This window comes from Triticum aestivum, chromosome 2D (genome assembly GCF_018294505.1).
Source record: "Triticum aestivum cultivar Chinese Spring chromosome 2D, IWGSC CS RefSeq v2.1, whole genome shotgun sequence".
Taxonomy (NCBI): domain Eukaryota; kingdom Viridiplantae; phylum Streptophyta; class Magnoliopsida; order Poales; family Poaceae; genus Triticum; species Triticum aestivum.
Window position 1 is genome coordinate 640,523,388 of NC_057799.1, and position 14,758 is coordinate 640,538,145.

The 14,758-nt window shown below is 45.5% G+C and overlaps 2 protein-coding genes across 7 annotated transcripts; one reads left to right on the forward strand and one right to left on the reverse strand.

The window, feature by feature from the left end:
• Positions 1-685: 685 nt before the first annotated feature.
• Positions 686-6,240, forward strand: LOC123050688 (putative threonine aspartase). Of its 6 annotated transcripts, none has more exons than XR_006423817.1 (6): positions 806-1,146; positions 1,281-1,331; positions 1,642-1,778; positions 1,898-1,971; positions 2,229-2,363; positions 5,082-6,240. XR_006423817.1 is itself a non-coding variant. In XM_044473445.1 (6 exons), exons 1-5 carry the CDS (start codon positions 1,117-1,119, stop codon positions 2,282-2,284), a joined length of 348 nt encoding a protein of 115 aa, XP_044329380.1. In that variant the 5' UTR covers positions 806-1,116; the 3' UTR covers positions 2,285-2,310; positions 2,398-3,824. The 6 variants fall into 6 exon arrangements, 5 of the variants coding, with proteins under 5 accessions (XP_044329384.1, XP_044329383.1, XP_044329380.1 ...); XM_044473445.1 differs by lacking the exon at positions 5,082-6,240 and adding an exon at positions 2,398-3,824 and having other exon boundaries at positions 2,229-2,310; XM_044473449.1 differs by lacking the exons at positions 806-1,146; positions 5,082-6,240 and adding an exon at positions 686-798 and having other exon boundaries at positions 1,903-1,971; positions 2,229-3,824.
• Positions 6,241-7,968: 1,728 nt separating this feature from the next.
• Positions 7,969-12,796, reverse strand: LOC123055266 (uncharacterized). The gene is made up of 7 exons (XM_044479255.1): positions 12,558-12,796; positions 11,795-11,906; positions 11,394-11,502; positions 11,082-11,271; positions 10,233-10,344; positions 9,537-9,645; positions 7,969-8,450 (listed from the first exon to the last, which is right to left on the reverse strand). The coding sequence occupies exons 1-6, from the start codon at positions 12,674-12,676 to the stop codon at positions 9,589-9,591; spliced, it is 699 nt and encodes a 232-aa protein (XP_044335190.1). The 5' UTR covers positions 12,677-12,796; the 3' UTR covers positions 7,969-8,450; positions 9,537-9,588.
• Between the last annotated feature and the right edge of the window lie 1,962 nt (positions 12,797-14,758).

Here is a 14,758-nt window from a genome sequence, read left to right on the forward strand (position 1 = left end):
TTTAAAACTCATTGATACAAATTCAAGGTTACTCAAGTCCGCAAAAGTTGTTCATCGAGACAACGTATGAACGTGAATGGCCTGCCCTCCGTTGTTTGGTACAACAAGGCAACGTGTAGAGGCTATCAACATGATGACTGTCAAGTTACAACATTGAGTGAATGAATAAATTGACCAACATGTAGAGCAGTAAGAAGCAAAACTTACGATCTGTGCTTTTGACACACCCCGTGGCAACATTCTCTCCACTTGTGCAATCACACTGCAACCCTTCATGACGGAGTTGGAGATGTTGTACCAGCGATGTGCTAGCGACTTGGCATTGCGGTTATGGATCATGTGCAAATTATAAGGCGCGAAGTGTTTTTGCTCATGGGACCAAGAGTGGATATTTGGGCAAAACACCCTGCCACATTACGTCATGCCTAGAAGCCCACAGTTCCGACCAACCACGCATCGCACAACAACTAATTCTCGCTCACCTAACACCCCGCTCACCGTCAGACCTATCTGTCTGTCTCGCACTGAAGACGCGCAGGCGGGGCTCAAGACACGCAACCTCAGCAGCGCCAGCAGATAAGATAAGGTCGGACGAGAATGGAAAGCATCTCGTCCCGCCCGTCTCTCCTGCCTCCCCTGCACGCATTTTTCTTTCCTTCCCGCGAATACGGCCTTCTTCGGGGACCAAACCGCAAAACAGCACCCGTCCCCGCGCGCAAACCGGCTGCTCCGTCGCGTATTTTTCAAAACCATCGTCGTCTCTCTGTCCCGCGGTCAGACAGACATGGCCATGGCGAGGTCCGCTCTCCTCTCCTCTCCTCCTCCCCCTCCCCCTCCTATGTAGTCCCCTGGTTACCCCGTGCTGCCTGTGTCGCTCGGATTCATGCACGCGGACTCGCCGAGGGCTCCAGCGTGGGGGATTTCATTTACCTGAAGATTAGTACAGCAATAGAGTGCGGCAATAGAGTAGTGGGAAGGCTTCTGGGTATGGATCGATGGGCATTACACTGTCGGTCAGATCAGCCCCCCAGGAAATCATACTAGTGGCCTAGTTTGCTGAGGGTTGTTCCAGGAAGGGGCCCTGGTTTGCTTGGCATCTGTGGGTCTGCATTTCCGATGCCTGAGTTACTGTTATCTGAATCTCAAGTATGTCTGTCTGTCTACCTCCCATAGTGTCCGTGTGTCATACTGTGATGCGACGATGGCACACTTGATAGAAGCATCCATTTAGCTAGCCCTGCTCTGGTCAATAATTCCTAATGCTCCTTGCGTGTTTGCAGGGCGGTGGCACGAGTCTTGACGCCGTTGCGGCTGCCATTCGAGTGCTGGAGGTACGCTTCGTTCCCTGTGGACGGACGCACGCAGCGTCTATCTACATAACTTGTTCGTTAACAGATTATGTGAGCAAACAACTGTTTGGTGTATGTATATATAGTCACGAATTTACTAGTGTCGAAATAAGGAAGTAGAGGACTTGGTTTTGCATTAGTTGCACAATCCAGGTTTAGGACCCTACTATATTTAATCAAGTCTGTGATGGCCTAGTTCAAGTACATGATATGATGATGGTATCATGGGAGCTTGCTTTTTACAAGGATGTAGTATGTAACTAAGTTCTTATTCTCATCTGTGCCTGACTAGGATGACCCCATCACCAATGCTGGCCGAGGTTCAAGTTTCACCGAGAGTGGTCGGGTCGGATGCGATGCAAGTATCATGGATGGAACTGCAGGTTCCTATGGAGCTGTCGGAGCTGTGCAACGTACCTGTGGAAAAATGTACTAAAACTTGATCCTCCAAAGTACTAGAAGCTTAAAAGAGATACTGTTCATATGCACGTAGTATATTGACAATCAGAGAAGCTTAAAGCTCTGACCATACTTTCTGTTTCTTGTAGATCAGGTGTAAAGAATCCCATCCAAGTTGCATTGCACTTGGCAAATGAACAAATTTCAGGCTCTTCACTCCTTGGTCGGATACCTCCCATCTATTTAATCACAAAATTCAAGCTTCTTACACGTTTTGGTTACCCATAACCTTTTCTTTTCAGCAATTTCTCTGCCCTTGTGTCAATTTTCTGTGTCATGACTGTTCCGCCTTGTGTTATCTTCTAATCATGTTTAATGCTGAAATATGTAATGCAAATGTAAAGCCTTTGTATCATTTGTCTGTCACCTGCCCATCTTACCTGTAATCCTGAGTTGCTAAGTTATTCATTGTTTTCTTAGGTTTTTGGTCGGTGAGGGAGCATGCCAATGGGGAAAATGTAAAGGAATTGACATAATTGGAGCCACATCGTAGGAGAATAACGTAAACCCTCTTGTGGAGAATTCTTCCATCCAATTCTTCAATCCTAACCGCTGGTAATTTACTATTTCTTCTCCCATTCTCACACAGTGGTTAGTGACTGGGAATGCAAAAGCACAATGGGTAAAATACAGTGCGTTGCTTGCTAGTGCCAAGGAATCGGTTGATCGCTCCACTGCTTCTGCTTCAGAATCTAGTGCAATACAGTTGGACCCATCAGGTTCCTTCATCTTCTACATATGCTTGTTCATTTTTCATTTGTGCTTTAATCCTTCCAATGATTCTGGCACCCATATTCGGGATTCGGGGGCGAAACCCTATGCCGCCGCCGGTTCCCCGCCTCCCCTTCTCCTCCTCCCCCGCCGCCGCCGGCAGCCGTCATCGGGCTTGCCCGCTCGGCGGTAGGCGGCGGCTTCCCCGCGCACCCGCCTTGGCCTCTGGCGAGTCCCCCACCCTGCATCGGCCGCCGCAACCCGCGTCTCCCCTGGTGGCCGCCGAGACCGACCCTCTGCGGCGGCCGTTGCCTTCGGTGTTGTCGCCCTGCGCCTTCGCCTGGGACGGCGCCACCCGTCAGATCCGGCCGCCTCGGCCCTGGGATCGGAGCCAGATCCTCTGATCCGGCGGCTGGTGGGCCGGGGTTCACCGGATCCGCACGGATTTGGCCGGCGTGGCCTTGCCTCGTCCTGCCCGGCTTGGTGTTTTCGCGGTGTGGTGAATCCTGGTGGCGGCGGTGAGGGTCTTCCTCCATGTCTCGACGGGATGTGTGCGGTGGGTGGATGCCGGGGCAGCGGCCTCGGGCGGTGTGGACGGGGGTGGATGGATGGCGTCTGGACCGCGTGGGCGGTGAGTTGCCGGTGGATCTCCTTCGCGCTGCAGGCTCTCTCCCGCTGCACTTGACGGCTTACGATCGCGGTCGTCGGCCTCGGTGCATTCGCGAGAGCTGGTTGAGATGACATCGGACCGGAGGAAACTCTGGGTGACTCGTTCATCCCGACGGTGGCGACGACCAGGGTCGCTGTTTTCCTCCTTGCAGGCGCCGTCGAGGTCCCTGCCCTCCACCCCGAAACCATGCCCGGGTGAAAACCCATAATCTCCTGCGATTGGGCGGCGGCGGCACTGCGAGTGTCGTACCCTTATTGGAGGCATCACCTGGGCGTTTGGATGCTCGGTTAGAGGAACTGCAGGCGGAGGGGATGGGACCAGTGGCAGTAGGTGGTGTTCGCGAAGGAGGAGCGGCGTGGCATCTGGCACGTCGACAACGGCGGGTCTCATCGGCATGGAGCAGCGGGGTCTCGCCGGTGGGCGTGTGTTGATGGACGAGCGCAGGGCGGTGGAGCTGTCTGGCGCCATGGTGGCGTCGGCGGCAGCAAGACCGGGCAAGGTTCATGCAGCAGTATAGCACTGAAGATGGATTGGTGGCAGGTGGCTGCGGCGGCCTCATACTCGGTAGGCGTCCTGGTTGAGGAGTGCGCCGGACTGATGGGTGCCCCATACCCGGCAGGCATCCTGGTTAGGACCTCAGGTCTTAGATGTTAGGTTTGGATGCGATGTCTGTTTGGTATTAGGCCTAGACTATCAGCGCCCCTTCATCAACTGGTTAGGAGTAGCGACAGATGTTGCCTAGATGGTGGCTTTAGTTTTACTGTTGTATGACTTTGTACGGTCTTGTGTGAACAACTAATGAAGTGGTTGCACACATCGTTCAGATGGAGAGGCCGGGGTCCTCCTCCTTTTCTAAAAAAAATATATGCAATGTTCCTTTGGTTGGTCTATATCTTCTGAAACTTGACTGCACTTGTACGATTAGCATTGGTCTTTGCATAGAAATATCTAAAGCATATACGAAGTTTACTATGAGCTTAAAGATTACGTATTATTCGAAGCTTTCTATTAAAAGCTGGGCTCATGGTCTATTTTCGAAAAAAGAAAGTTTGCTATTTTTTCGAAACGGAGGCAAAAGTTTTGCCTCATCGATTAATTAAGCAGAAGAGAGTTGCTCGGTTAATTAGGGAAAACCGAGCGAAAACCAGATTGCAGTTAATTATGGAGAACCGGGCTAAAACCCTCACAACCGCTGAGCGGCACATATAGAAAGCCCCACGCACACCACTCCAAAAAGGGCCTCGACGAGACCGCACACAGGCGTCATCGTCATCACTCCTTCCCTAGAGGCGTCATCGCCATCCTTACACTCTGAGCAAACGACTCCTACTTCGCCGTAGGCGATCGTCGACTCAACCCACACTGTAGCAGACACGTGAAGCTGCATGAAGATCGATGCCAAAACCTCAGCCTCCTGCGGCCAGACAGCGCAACTCCAACTCTAACGGAACACTCAGAAGGACAAAACCAGGCACGGCTGGCGCCACGGGAGATCGCCGAACGGGCAACCTGCAGCCAGTCATCGTATACCACAGGGCCTCGCCGCCGCAGCTTCGACTACCGCAACCTGTACGTGCACAGAAGATTTAGTTGGAATTGTACAATGTCACCTATTTTTATCTGAAGATTTAGTTGTATCCAATGATATACATTACAATGCTTAGATTATGTGTCTGTGACATATATATCCCCATGTTTTGACCTCTTATGTTAAAGCTCAATGTTATTTTAGCAAGTATTTCTTCCATTCAGTATCATGGATGCCATTCTGCCTCAGGCAGTACCCAATATGCTCTCTCAACAAATATGATTTTGAGCAAAACTAGAAGATCCACCTGTAGCCCAACCATGATTCAGTTTATTCTCGTATTGATGTTATATTCTGCTGATAGTTTTGCATGGTTGGTGACGATGCCGCGGGCGCGGGGTGTATCCACGGAGGACAGAAGAGGCCCAAGCCCGCTATTTGAAGACCCCTGATGGTTCTGGAATTAAAACGAGCGGACCTCTGGCAGAACCGCAGATGCCGAGGCATCACACTGACGGCAATCCTGACGATGCATAGACCTCAGACCTCTGCTTTGAGAGTTCTGTGAACACCTAGGCATCACCCTGACGGTGGCTTAAATCGCCGGAGCATCACTCTGACGGCGTCACACTTCTGGCCGCACGGCTCCAGAAGAGCGACAGCAGTTCTGTTTGATCGCCCAACTATTGTTGGCATCCCACCAATGGTTCTGCAGCGATTCAAGAGAGCTTTGTTGTGAAGGGAACTCAAAGTGTTCTCTTCTGCGAGCGTAAGGACAGATGCCAAGTAGCACTTTTAAGTTAGCTTTGATTCAGACAAGAATTCTTGAGGTATCCCTCCCACGGGCCCTGGCTAGCAAATAGGACCGGTTTCCTATGCTAGATACCTAGCAGGAAATCTTTCTGAATTAATGGCGTGCCTTGTGACGGCCACCAGATGACTTGTGCATGCCAGTATAAGATCAGACCTCACCCGAACTCGCATTATGGTCAACAGACCAATAGATTCCTAACAATCTTATTCAGGAACTTCTGAGCTCATCAAGGCAAGTCTACCGACCGGCGACAAGGCGCGCTTACTTCTGTAATATCACCTTCTACTACAAATTTTTTCCATGGATGTTACTTTCTTACAAATTTCTAGCTTTTTGTGTAGTTTCTTAGGCTAGGCAAAGTTGCTCCAATTTATTGTGAGAAAATGTGATTTGTGTATAAGCTAATGGCAAGTGGAAACTAAGATGGATTGTTAGTGCATTTGTATTAGCGCAAGGTGGACACCGGATAGTAATGGAATAAACAGTATTCAGAGATGAGAGAGTATAGGAAGAGCGACGGGGCGAAGCGGAGGAGATTGGGTTGCGGCGGCATCTAACCGCAGACGGGGAAGAAGACCGAGGTGGTGCTTCACGGGAACTCTCGTCGATTCCTTCGCCTAGGACATGGAGGCTAGGCTTGGGGTGGTCGATGGTTGCGTGGATGACGAACAACGCCGACTGGAACTGGAAGTGACATTGTTGCCTCGCCGCCCACTGAGGCTCTCCGGTCACCCCGTGTGTGTGTGTGGGTGGGTGGGTGCGCGCGCGCGTGTGTGTAAGGGAGAGATGGGGAGGGAGGGAGAGAGAAAGAGAGATTGATTTGCTTTTGTTTTCGTCGAGTCCATTCAGGCGTTCAACTTTAGGGGCAAAACCAAGCAGAGGGCGTGGTTTTAGTTCAAATAGGAACCAACTAAGGGCATGAAACGGAGTATTCCCTTATTTTCTTCTTTGACATTTCTATTGTAAAAACAGGGCTTTGGTCACAGGACAGTATTCATATTAGTCCCGGTTCAGTCACGAACCGAGACTAATGTGAGCATTGGTCCCGGTTCGTGCGGCTAAGGCATTAGTCCCGGTTCACCTGGGCCTTTTAGTCCCGGTTGGTGCCACGAACCGGGACTAAAGGGTGCGATGCCCATTAGTACCGGTTGGTGGCACCAACGGGTACTAATGGGCTTTGAGGCATTAGTACCGGTTCATGGCACGAATTGGTACTAAAGGTCCCATTTTCAAACTCTACCACCCCCCTCCCCCCGACCGCCTTTTCAGTTTTAGAAAAAACAAAAGAAAATGATGAAAATGTCAAAAAAAATAAAATAAAATAAGTTTCCCATGTGATATGTGGTCTAGTTGTTGGGAAAATTTACAAATATGAATTTCGACTTTATTTGCAAAATCTCTCTGGAATTTGTAAAATGGGCATAACTTTTGCATACGAACTCGGATTAAAAAAATTTATATGAAAAATCATCTACTCGAATAGTTACATCCGAATTTAACGGGGGAACCCGTTAAACATTTTCAAAATCCTCAAAAACCTAACAAAAAAAGTTACGGGGCTTTTAAGATCTAGAGTGGAAAAAAATCGAAAAAATTTCAAACTTACTAGTGGCGCACCATTTGCTAGGTGCGCCACTAGTAACAGAAAAAATATAGTTTCAATTATTTTTTTGGAAAAAATGTGGTCAAACTAATTATTCTAGAATATTAGTGTTACTAAATAATTATTTCAGTTTTTTTGAATTTTGGTCAAATCTGGTCAAACTATGGTCAAACAATGGTCAAACTAATTATTCAAGAAATATTAGTGTTACTAAATAATTATTGTTTGTTAAAACTATAGTTTCAAACTCAAACAGTGAAATGTGTCACTTCATGCTCAAGCTAAATTCCTGAGGGTTAATAGGATTGACAACTCATTATTGTCAGGAAAACAACAAGTGCAGACTTGGAAACGAGGGAGAACAGAATCCGGAAGTTAAGCGTGCTCAGGCTGGAGTAGTGAGAGGATGGGTGACCGTCCGAGAAGTTAGATGATTTGGAATGATGAGGGGTGATTAGAGATTAGAGGATAAATTGAGCAGTGATGAGGGGTGGTGATTAGAGATTAGAGGTTAAAATAATTCAGAAATTTGAAAATAAAAAAAATTAAAAAAAAATCATAAAATTTCCCACCAACCGGGACTAAAGGTGGAGCTCCACGTGGCCGCGGCCTTTAGTCCTGGTTCGTGTAAGAACCGGGACTAAAGGGGATAGGCATTAGTAACGACTCTTTAGTCCCGGTTCAAAAACCGGGACTAAAGGGCCTTACCAACGCCAAAAGCCCATTTTTCTACTAGTGTCTTAATATTAACGTGTGCCGTGAAGTTTTCAAATCAGACAATGGAGATGTCTTAACCATGTCCAAAGCGCAATAACTTTCCCTGGCCAGATCATAGACATTACAATTATATCTTTGTTTGTATATATATATATATAAGTACATAGTTAGCTAGTCATACACTGTTTAAACATTATCGGCTTCAAATTGTTAATCCAGCCTCGCTTTCCTATCTAGTCGGCTCACTAGCCCCAGGATCATTCAAAGCTAGGAAGCACGGTCGATACAGAAATTCCATACATTAAACAACAATAGTCTTACACAACGTCTAACTTATTACTCCCTCTGTAAACTAATATAAGAGCGTTTAGATCATTAAAGTAGTAATCTAAACACTCTTATATTAGTTTACGGAGGGAGTACATGGCACCTCAATGGCGCTAAGGGCACAAGCACAACTTCCTCATTTGGCAGTGGAAATATACATCACACTCGAGAATGGAGAGACGCAATCCCCACACGAACAGCCAACTGAGAATACACCTAGTCATCATACTTGCTAGCGAACTCAGTATCGCATTAATCGTCAGCTTATGCATCTGGCCATATCAACAAGTCAAGTGAGCACGTTGAATGATCGCAAGACATTCAAGAGCAGATGATAAAATGAATGCATGCTGATCTAGATGCGTATGACATACAAGAGCAGAGGATAAAATGAATGCATGCTGATTTAGATGCTTATGACATACAATCTGCTCAACAATAAATTTCAGCATCGACATGACATAGACATCGCACTTACAGTGAATGGGAGTACAAGAAACATGCAAGAACAAGCAAGTAAATAATAGTTGATGAATGATATGAAGTGTAGCATCATAAATTTCCTTTAAAAAATATATTTTTCCTTAAAAACATTATGATTATGATTTTTTATTTTTTAAAATTTTGTTACATAAATTCCCGTTGGCTTGTATAAGCTGATGATGTATCACCACGAAACCACTTTGGATAGGGCCAAGGGACTAAAGTAAACTGATTTAGTAATTCAAGGTTGAAAACAACCAGATTGCAAGTTCAAAGTTGAAAAATGAACTTTTGCAATAGTTCAACCTAAAAAATGGACTTTTTCGCAATACTGCTACTGACACATGCATAGTTATTAAAACCGACCAGAACAAACCGGAACCAAGCCCTGTTCCAATCTGGTTCACAGTGAAGGTTGATCCAATCAACCTTTTGTGAACCGGCATAAACCAGGGGTCAGTAAAATATTCTGTAGGTGGAAGCACTTGGACCATCTTTAACATTGTTTGGACCATAACTAACTAGGCTGTGCTCGTTTGTTATCTTTGTACTTAACATTGTTTCTACCATACTAACAGACAAAAAACCATACATAATATTTTATTTAACCAACAGGTTGGACCGCTAAACCGGCAGTCTGAACACTGAACTAAGGCCCTTACCGTGTCGATCACCGCTCCGGGTTCAATAACTACGGACACATGACACACAAGTTAGATGCAAATTTCTTATACATGATGCTGGAGAGGATGGATATTGATTTAATGCAACAAAGCACATACTCTCAGCACATGATGCAATAAAACAAATTGATATCCAAGCGAACATGATAAAATGTGCAGTACTCAGTTTACTGTCTCATCTGTATATGATACCTTGACCGGTGTTATTTTGATTTCGAATCACTTGAGCATTTCCAGGAGCTTGTTATGTGTTCGTCTCCATAGATAGCATTTTCAGAGAAACCTTCCGCAAATAATCAGACTGGGTAATACAAAAGAAAACAATGTAAAGCTTTATACCAAATTACTAATAGTGGCTTGCGACCAACAGTTCCACCCATCAGGAGACAGTTCACTACAAGATTCAACATGTGGTCGATAATAACCAAGATCATGGTCAGCATTTTGGTCTATCATTTATGTAACATAATTAAAAAGATTTAAAATATAGTAGCTTATTAACTTACTATTTGTATGTGTACTAAGTGTGAAAATGCTAAAATAACTCAGATATGCTCCAAATGGTTGAGTGTGGGCGTTGACACACCCATGGCCCCAGTTCAAGTCCCGGCAACCGCAGAAAAATGTGTATGTGTTTGCAAGCATGACAAAAATCTGGATATGTTCCCAAGAGCAGGTAAAGAAAACGTTGGCAGCTGGAGAGCAAAAAAGTCACCCAAGGTATCCCAAAAAAGGTAAACTGCTGAAGGTACTTAAACATGATGTAAAAAATCTTCTACAACATTTGGAGACAGTTCTGCTCTATTATTAGCCCACAAACCTTGTTTGACATCCATAACTACAAAAATGTGCTCTGCTCCGAGTAGACACCAAGATAGGTTAAATTACCTGGCTGGTCGCTGCAGCATAGATCTTCTCTTCGAATCCCACAGCGATTTTTTCAAGTTCGTTCAGACCCTCTGGCCCTGATACTGGCAGATGCTTCTTCAGACATTCCATTCTACACGTATAATGCAAAATGTGAATAAATTGGAAGATGCACAGTGTGCAATGAAATATCTGGCATCTGAGATGTAAGGTGGGACGAGTAGGCAGAGCAGCCAATTCTCAACCATATACACCCTCCATTCCTATAGGCAAGGCATAATTTTCGCTTTGATAAGACCAAGGAGGTGCTGCGCGGGTTGATTTAGTCATGACTCATGACTCGTGATCATGTGAGGAATATCACTTGGGGAAGCATACAAGAAACTCTAGTTTCAGAACAAAATTGCATCCGGCACAGTACTAATAGCATGGTTTCCCCTATGAGATCAAACGTTGTGATATCTGTGTTATACTGTATTTGTGTGTGCCATGACAAATCTGGACCTCTTTGTCAATAAACTTGTGCTAAACTGTTTAGATATAATTTAATTATAATTAAATGAAGTAATTAGACTGGATTCAAAGCAGGTGCAATATGAAGTTCATTAGTCAATCCCCCAGCAAGCATTATTGACATAAGAATAGAGCACAGAAACTGGGAGCTTGTGTGTAGATTGACGACGAATCTGTTGCTACCACTATGAATATGACTGAATCAAAGATATATCAGATGGATCGATGACAACATTGACCCGAAAACATGCAGGAAATTTCTCTTTTTTGTATGTGAGAAACCGAAAAAGTGGAGAAGGATCGAATTAATATGATTGGAGGGAGGGGAAAGCAAAGCGAATCAATTACAGTCCCTACATCTTATTGACGATCCTGCTGCGCGCCTCAGGCTGAAGCTGGGGGCGCCAATCGCCTCCGGTGGGGGCCGGGGCGTTCGGATCAACGCCGGTGGCGGCAGCGGCAGCGGCGACGGCAGCAGCGACTGCAGCGGGGTCTGAACCTTGGGTGGGCCGCCAGGGGGTTCCGTCGGGCATTCTTAAACATGATGCTGGAGAGGGTAGAGGTCGATTTAATGCATTAAAGCACACAATCTCAGCGTTTGATGCAACAAAAACGATATCCAGGCGAAAACGATAAAATGTGCAACACTCAGTTCACTGTATATGATACCTTGACCGAGGTTCATTTGATTTGGAATCACTTGAGCATTTCCAGGAGCCTGCTGTGTCTTCGTCTCCATAGATAGCATTTTCAGAGAGATCTTCCGCAAATAATCAGACTGGGTAATACAAAGGAAAACAATGTAAAGTTTTGTACCAAATTACTAATAGTGGCTTGCGACCAACAGTTCTGGTTGATTAGCAGCTTAGCACGCTCGAGAAGGTGGTTCAGCTTTTAACATTTGAATCATAGTTATACATGGTACTTAACATGACTTAAACAGTATCCTCTACAACATTTGGAGACAGTTCTGCTCTATTATTAGCCCATAAACCTTGTTTGACCCCCATAACTAAAAATAAAATAGACTGTGCTCTGCTTCGAGTAGCTGCCAAGATGGATTAAATTACCTGGCTGGTCGCTGCAGTATAAATCTTGTCTTCGAACCGCACAGCGATGATTTGAAGTTCGTTCAGTCCCTCTGGCACAGATACCGGCAGATGCTTCTTCAGACATTCCATTCTACACGTATAATGCAAAGTGTGGATAAAATATGTGGCATCTGAGATGTATGGTGGAACGAGTAGGCAGAGCAGCCAATTGAGGTAGATCTCCAATTCTGAATTCCTATAAGCAAGGCGTAATTTTCGACTTTGCTAAGACCAAGGCGTGATTCTGAACATTTGGGGAATATATATCCACTTGGGGAAGCATACTGCATAGGAAGAAGTCTAGTTTCAGAACAAAACTGCATCCCGGCACAGCACTAAGAGCATGGTTTCCCCTAGGAGATCAAACGTTGTGACATCTGTGTGCTAAATTGTTCAGATATAATTTAGTCCTAGTTAAGCTAAATGAAGTGATTAGGCTGGACTGATTAGGAAGTTGATTAGTCAGTCAGTTTTGACTGAGTATGGTATAGTACAGAGGCGCAGAAACTGGAGGGGGGCTTGTGTGTAGATCGACGACGGAGAATCTGTTGCCGCCGCTAAGGACATGGCTAGATCGAAGCTCTATCGGATGGATCGACGACAAGATCGACCAGAGAAAACACGCGGGAAATCCCTTGGAAACCCGAAAGCAAACGCGGAGGAAGGATCGAATGAATATGGGTTAGAACTTTAGAGGGAGGGGAAAGCAGAGCAGAGCAGATCGAGCAGAGTCCATACATACATCTTGTTGACGACCCTGCTGCGCGCCTCGGGCAGGAGCTGGGCGCGCCAGTCCTCGCCGCCGGTGGGCGGCGGGGCGTTCAGGTCAACGCCAACGCCGACGCCCCAGTTGGCGTCCATGGCTGGTGGTTCGTGTGTGGTATGCTGGCTGGTCGGGTCTCGAGGGGATGGAGGTGGAGGCGCCCCGCCTCTGCTTTTGTATATACAAAACCAGACGACGGCGACGAGGAGGGAAAGACGCTCGCGGCGTGCCCTTAGTGGTGTCTCTTTTTTAAAAAGTTCAAGCCGACCGCTTTTTTTTTAACCATGGTGTCAAGGTTTACATGAATAATTAGGGGATCATGGAGATCAAAAAGTCACTTTGAAGGACGGGTACATTGGAGCCCTATATTTCAAATAGTGCCAAAATGCTATTCTGAAGTTTCAAAAAATTCCGAAAATAAATCAACATGTTTATATGGATGTATATTATACATGTGCAAATTTTGATGCTGAAATAAATAACCATGTGAGTTACACAAAAATGACAAAATTGTGATTTTGGAAAAAATAAACAGTGCATGTATTATTCGCTATTTGGAAATCAGCATTTTATCATTTTTGTATAGCTTACATGTTTACTTATTTCATCACCAAACTTTACACATATGTAATATATGTCCATATGATCACGTAGAATTCTTTTCGGAATTGTTTGAAACTTTAAATGTGATTTTTAAAGTATTTAAAATAAAGTCCTCCAATACACCTGGGTTCCAAAAATCCACTCTCTCATGAAGATCCCCTAGCCACACATGGCCTCAGTGGCGATTCCACTAGGGAGGCTTCAATAGGCTTAAGCCTACCCTCCAAAATCATAATTAAGCTAAATATACCACTTGACAAGTATATTCTGGTGTTTTAAGTGCAATAATTGCAATGCATATGCTGAGTAGACTTAGAAACTATATGTTTTAAGCCTAGCCTCCAATGTCATGCTAGATTCGCCACTGCATGGCCTCCAACATCTAGAGAACTAGAAAATCTAGCTAAATTATGTGCTTTTCAGTTGGAAGATCAGCCTTCGAATTTGATATCACACGTGGAAAACTCCCTCGATCGTAAAGCAATTTCCTTGACAATGGTTGAATATCTTCCTTCCATGCCCCTGCTAATGTTCACTACTGCCGTTTTTGAACCACAAGCAACAACGATTCTGTCCACCATGAGGTCTAGGGCTAGTGAAAGAGCTTCCCTGCGTGCCAAGGTTTCAAGTGTGGCCGCGTCGTTAATCCCTGCAAAGACCATCGCCAATGAACCCAAAAACACTCCATTATAACCTCTGTAGACCCCTGGCTGCCCCTCGCCCACCATTCCTCAAAAATCCGCCATCAGCATCAATCTTTACAAAGCCTTCTCCTAGAGATCTCCAACTTTGGCGGGAGGGAGCCCCGACCGTGTTCGGCGACGAAGCTGGTCACGAAGAGTGGGTTGCATGTGGACTCTGCAGGACACTTTCATGAATCACCTTTCGCCTTGCCGTCCAGATTGCCCAAAGGGTGACAACCAACTCCATCAGTTTTTTCTGTGATAAACTCTCAATCATAGCAAATATCCAACTCCGACCGCTTTATTAATGACCTAGGCATTGACCGGGTCGGGCCAGGTTTTGGGTCGGGCTTTGGAAAGCCTGGCCTTGAATGCCAAGCGCGGGCCCAACCTGGCTCGGCCCGTAGCTTAGGAAAATCTAATTTTGTATTTTTCAAATAATACACACCTATTTTCGGGGTTGAATAATACAATAGTATACTTATTCTTCATGGGGTCAGTAAAAATGCTTACTGTTCATGTACTGTTTTGGCCCGATTTGTCTTTTTTGCTGAGAGCTGCTCATATGACCAAATGACTTGAAATTTGGAGCGGGCCTCACGCATCAAATTGTCTACCACACAAATTTTATTTGGAATTTTTTGAATTTGTTTTGAATTTTTTATGATTTTTTTCTAACCGGGTGCAGATGAGCCTGGGCATCAAAACGCCCTACTCTACCACCACCTCATTTTCTTTCTTTGTATCTATTAAGGGTTGTGAGGTTGTTGTCGTGCAGTATATAGTCGAAAAAACAAAGGGTTGTTGAAGAATAGGGATGTCGTGGACATCCCCGAGCTTTGTTTTGTGAGTCTTCTTAGAAACATGTTAATTGTCATGTGTAACGCCCTCGAT

Bases quoted from the DNA above. Each gene is read 5' to 3' on its own strand.
- LOC123050688 (XM_044473444.1), top strand. From the start codon at position 1,117: ATGCCTGAGTTACTGTTATCTGAATCTCAA. The intron at 1,147-1,280 runs GTATGTCTGTCT...GCGTGTTTGCAG, and splicing joins TACTGTTATCTGAATCTCAA to GGCGGTGGCACGAGTCTTGA. The intron at 1,332-1,641 runs GTACGCTTCGTT...GTGCCTGACTAG, and splicing joins CTGCCATTCGAGTGCTGGAG to GATGACCCCATCACCAATGC.
- LOC123055266 (XM_044479255.1), bottom strand. From the start codon at position 12,676: ATGGACGCCAACTGGGGCGTCGGCGTTGGCGTTGACCTGAACGCCCCG. The intron at 11,272-11,393 runs GTATCATATACA...TACCCTCTCCAG, and splicing joins TCAAATGAACCTCGGTCAAG to CATCATGTTTAAGAATGCCC. The intron at 9,646-10,232 runs GTAATTTAACCT...TGTATTACCCAG, and splicing joins ATGCTGCAGCGACCAGCCAG to TCTGATTATTTGCGGAAGGT.